This window comes from Oncorhynchus mykiss, chromosome 15 (assembly GCF_013265735.2).
Source record: "Oncorhynchus mykiss isolate Arlee chromosome 15, USDA_OmykA_1.1, whole genome shotgun sequence".
NCBI classification, from domain to species: Eukaryota; Metazoa; Chordata; class Actinopteri; order Salmoniformes; family Salmonidae; genus Oncorhynchus; species Oncorhynchus mykiss.
This window is the reverse complement of record NC_048579.1, coordinates 4,995,927-5,000,926: the sequence shown is the minus strand read 5'-3', so window position 1 is coordinate 5,000,926 and position 5,000 is coordinate 4,995,927. Positions and strand designations below refer to the sequence as shown.

At 46.1% G+C, this 5,000-nt stretch overlaps 1 protein-coding gene across 1 annotated transcript in view; it reads left to right on the top strand.

The window, feature by feature from the left end:
• Positions 1–5,000, top strand: part of LOC110490882 (potassium voltage-gated channel subfamily B member 2-like) — a 109,579-nt gene that overhangs the window by 2,735 nt on the left and 101,844 nt on the right. The window contains exons 2-3 of the mRNA XM_036945597.1: positions 801–1,432; positions 1,492–1,793. Coding sequence (XP_036801492.1) covers positions 801–1,432; positions 1,492–1,793 — 934 coding nt within the window. The remainder of the gene's footprint in view (positions 1–800; positions 1,433–1,491; positions 1,794–5,000) is intronic.

Below are 5,000 nucleotides of genomic sequence, written 5' to 3'. Positions count from 1 at the left end.
ATTTCTCTCTGAGTCTCTGAGTCTCTGAGTCTCTGAGTCTCTCTGTGTCTCTGTGTCTCTGAGTCTCTGAGTCTCTCTGTGTCTCTGTGTCTCTGAGTCTCTGAGTCTGTGTCTCTTTGTCTCTCTCTCTCTCTCTCTCTCTCTCTCTCTCTCTCTCTCTCTCGCTCTCTCTCTGTCTCTCTCTCTTTCTCTCTCTCTCTCTGTCTCTCTCTCTTTCATGGCTGTTCACACCGATGAAAGGGGATAGATCTAGGTTTGAAGGATAGACTGGCTCTAAACTGGGAAGGTTGAGGCACAGCTCTGTTCTTCCATTGATTCTCCCCTTAGAGACTTTGGTTTGACTGATGGATGAAAAGAACTGACTTACATAGGTCATTCACAATCTTTCTCAAGCAGGTCAGGCTCTGTGTTCAGCACTTTTCTTCATGCATGTGTTCCAAAATGCACCCTATTCCCTCCAAAATGCACCCTATTCCCTCCAAAATGCACCCTATTCCCTACAAAATGCACCCTATTCCCTCCAAAATGCACCTTATTCCCTCCAAAATGCACCCTATTCACACTAAAATGCACCCTATTCCCTCTAAAATGCACCCTATTCCCTCTAAAATGCACCCTATTCCCTCCAAAATTCACCCTATTCCCTCCAAAATTCACCAAATTCCCTCCAATATGCACTCCCTTCCCTCCATAATGCATGCTTATTCCCTCCTAATGGCACCCTATTCCCTCTAAATTGCACCCTATTCCCTCCAAATGGCACCCTATTCCCTCCAAATGCCACCCTGTCCCATATATAGTGCACTACTTTGACCAGGACCCAAAGAAAGGATACAAGGAAATAAGTAGTGTCAGACTTTTAGGAAGCATCTCTGACCTCATCAATCCCCCAGGGTACAACTCTGACCTCATCAAACCCCCAGGGTACAACTCTGACCTCATCAATCCCTCAGGGTACAACTCTGACCTCATCAATCCCCCAGGGTACAACTCTGACCTCATCAAACCACCAGGGTACAGCTCTGACCTCATCAATCCCCCAGAGTACAACTCTGACCTCATCAATCCCCCAGAGTACAACTCTGACCTCATCAATCCCCCAGAGTACAGCTCCGACCTCATCAATCCCTCAGGGTACAACTCTGACCTCATCAATCCCCCAGAGTACAACTCTGACCTCATCAATCCCCCAGAGTACAGCTCCGACCTCATCAATCCCTCAGGGTACAACTCTGACCTCATCAATCCCCCAGAGTACAGCTCTGACCTCATCAATCCCCCAGAGTACAGCTCCGACCTCATCAATCCCTCAGGGTACAGCTCTGACCTCATCAATCCCCCAGGGTACAACTCTGACCTCATCAAACCCCCAGGGTACAACTCTGACATCAATCCCTCAGGGTACAACTCTGACCTCATCAATCCCCCCAGAGTACAACTCCGACCTCATCAATCCCCCAGAGTACAACTCTGACCTCATCAATCCCCCAGGGTACAACTCTGACCTCATCAATCCCCCCAGAGTACAACTCCGAACTCGTCAATCCCTCAGGGTACAACTCTGACCTCATCAATCCCCCAGGGTACAACTCTGACCTCATCAAACCACCAGGGTACAGCTCTGACCTCATCAAACCCCCAGAGTACAACTCTGACCTCATCAATCCCCCAGAGTACAACTCTGACCTCATCAATCCCCCAGAGTACAACTCCGACCTCGTCAATCCCCCAGGGTACAACTCTGACCTCATCAATCCCCCAGGGTACAACTCTGACCTCATCAATCCCCCAGGGTACAGCTCTGACCTCATCAAACCTGAAAAGGAATTAGAGGAAACAAGGACAAAGGAAGCAAGAATTGTAGAGCTAGTAACATTTTCAGAAACAGCCATGTTGTTTTAAAATGGTCCTTTCTCTTCTGATCATGAACTAATCTGTTGTTTACTCTCTCTCTCTCCTTTTCTCTCTGTTCTCCTCGTCTCCTCTCCACTGATGACATCACTCATGGCTCAATTACTCAACCACAGGTAAGCACTCTCAATTCTCGCCTTGATTGTGTGTGTGTGTGTGTGTGTATATGTGTGTGTTTGCCTGTGTGTGTATGTGTGTGTGTGTAAGCATTCCCACCACTCCGGTGTGTGTGTGTATGTTTGTGTGTTGGCATTCCCAAAACTACGGTGTGTGTGGGTGTATGTGTGTGTGTGTGTGTGTTTGCCTGTGTGCGTATGTGTGTGTGTGTGTAAGCATTCCCAACACTCCGGTGTGTGTGTGTGTGTATGTGTGTGTATGTGCGTGTGTGTGTGTGTGCGTGTGTGTGTGTGTGTGTGTGTGTGTGTGTCTGTGTGTGTGTGCGTGTGTGTGTAAGCATTCCCACCACTCCGGTGTGTGTGTGTGTGTGTGTGTGTGTGTGTGTGTGTGCGTGTGTGTGTGTGTGTGTGTGTGTGTGTGTGTGTAAGCATTCCCAACACTCCGGTGTGTGTGCGTTTGATTGAAACACTGTGGAAGTCAGTCGAAGGGAGGTGGGGGGGAGGTGAGGGGGGAGGTGAGGGGGGGAGGTGATGGGGGAGGTGAGGGAGGGAGGTGAGGGAGGGAGGTGACTTCTGGTGTCAGCCAAGTTTATAATTCACCCGTTTATCGATCGGTTCCCTAATCAATTTAATTATTTATCTTTGAATCCCATGGAGGGGGGATGCAAGAGGGATGAGTGCCCTCAATCAAAGGAGTCACAGGCTGCGTCCTAAATACCACCCTATTCTCTATATAGTGACTCCTTTAGACCAGAACCCTATGGAACTCTATCCCCTACATAGTGCACTACTTTAGACCAGAGCCCTATGGCACCGTGTTCCCTATATAGTGCACTACTTTAGACCAGAGCCCTATGCCACCCTATTCCCTATATAGTGCACTACTTTAGACCAGAGCCCTATGGCACCCTATTCCCTATATAGTGCACTACTTTAGACCAGAGCCCTATGGCACCCTATTCCCTATACAGGGCCTTGCGAAAGTATTCGGCCCCCTTGAACTTTGCGACCTTTTGCCACATTTCAGGCTTCAAACATAGAGATATAAAACTGTATTTTTTGTGAAGAATCAACAACAAGTGGGACACAATCATGAAGTGGAACGACATTTATTGGATATTTCAAACTTTTTTAACAAATCAAAAACTGAAAAATTGGGCGTGCAAAATTATTCAGCCCCTTTACTTTCAGTGCAGCAAACTCTCTCCAGAAGTTCAGTGAATGATCCAATGTTGACCTAAATGACTAATGATGATAAATACAATCCACCTGTGTGTAATCAAGTCTCCGTATAAATGCACCTGCACTGTGATAGTCTCAGAGGTCCGTTAAAAGCGCAGAGAGCATCATGAAGAACAAGGAACACACCAGGCAGGTCCGAGATACTGTTGTGAAGAAGTTTAAAGCCGGATTTGGATACAAAAAGATTTCCCAAGCTTTAAACATCCCAAGGAGCACTGTGCAAGCAATAATATTGAAATGGAAGGAGTATCAGACCACTGCAAATCTACTAAGACCTGGCCGTCCCTCTAAACTTTCAGCTCATACAAGGAGAAGACTGATCAGAGATGCAGCCAAGAGGCCCATGATCACTCTGGATGAACTGCAGAGATCTACAGCTAAGGTGGGAGACTCTGTCCATAGGACAACAATCAGTCGTATATTGCACAAATCTGGCCTTTATGGAAGAGTGGCAAGAAGAAAGCCATTTCTTAAAGATATCCATAAAAAGTGTCGTTTAAAGTTTGCCACAAGCCACCTGGGAGACACACCAAACATGTGGATGAAGGTGCTCTGGTCAGATGAAACCAAAATTGAACTTTTTGGCAACAATGCAAAACGTTATGTTTGGCGTAAAAGCAACACAGCTGAACACACCATCCCCACTGTCAAACATGGTGGTGGCAGCATCATGGTTTGGGCCTGCTTTTCTTCAGCAGGGACAGGGAAGATGGTTAAAATTGATGGGAAGATGGATGGAGCCAAATACAGGACCATTCTGGAAGAAAACCTGATGGAGTCTGCAAAAACCTGAGACCGGCACGGAGATTTGTCTTCCAACAAGACAATGATCCAAAACATAAAGCAAAATCTACAATGGAATGGTTCAAAAATAAACATATCCAGGTGTTAGAATGGCCAAGTCAAAGTCCAGACCTGAATCCAATCGAGAATCTGTGGAAAGAACTGAAAACTGCTGTTCACAAATGCTCTCCAGCCAACCTCACTGAGCTCGAGCTGTTTTGCAAGGAGGAATGGGAAAAAATGTCAGTCTCTCGATGTGCAAAACTGATAGAGACATACCCCAAGCGACTTACAGCTGTAATCGCAGCAAAAGGTGGCGCTACAAAGTATTAACTTAAGGGGGCTGAATAATTTTGCACGCCCAATTTTTCAGTTTTGTTAAAAAAGTTTGAAATATCCAATAAATGTCGTTCCACTTCATGATTGTGTCCCACTTGTTGTTGATTCTTCACAAAAAAATACAGTTTTATATCTTTATGTTTGAAGCCTGAAATGTGGCAAAAGGTCGCAAAGTTCAAGGGGGCCGAATACTTTCGCAAGGCACTGTATATGGTCCCTAGCTGTGGGTTGCTGCTTTCCATGTTGTCTGTTGTCTGTAGCTTGTGAGGTGTGGAAACACTTTGTTGCTTTTATGAATTTTGTCTTGCTGCTTTTTGTTCTATGTTGCTCTGTCTGTATGCTACGTCTTGCTTGTCCTGTGTTGCTCTGTCTGTATGCTACGTCTTGCTTGTTCTATGTTGCTCTGTCTGAATGCTACGTCTTGCTTGTCCTATGTTGCTCTGTCTGTATGCTACGTCTTGCTTGTCCTATGTTGCTCTGTCTGTATGCTACGTCTTGCTTGTCCTATGTTGCTCTGTCTGTATGCTACGTCTTGCTTGTCCTATGTTGCTCTGTCTGTATGCTACGTCTTGCTTGTCCTATGTTGCTCTGTCTGTATGCTACGTCTTG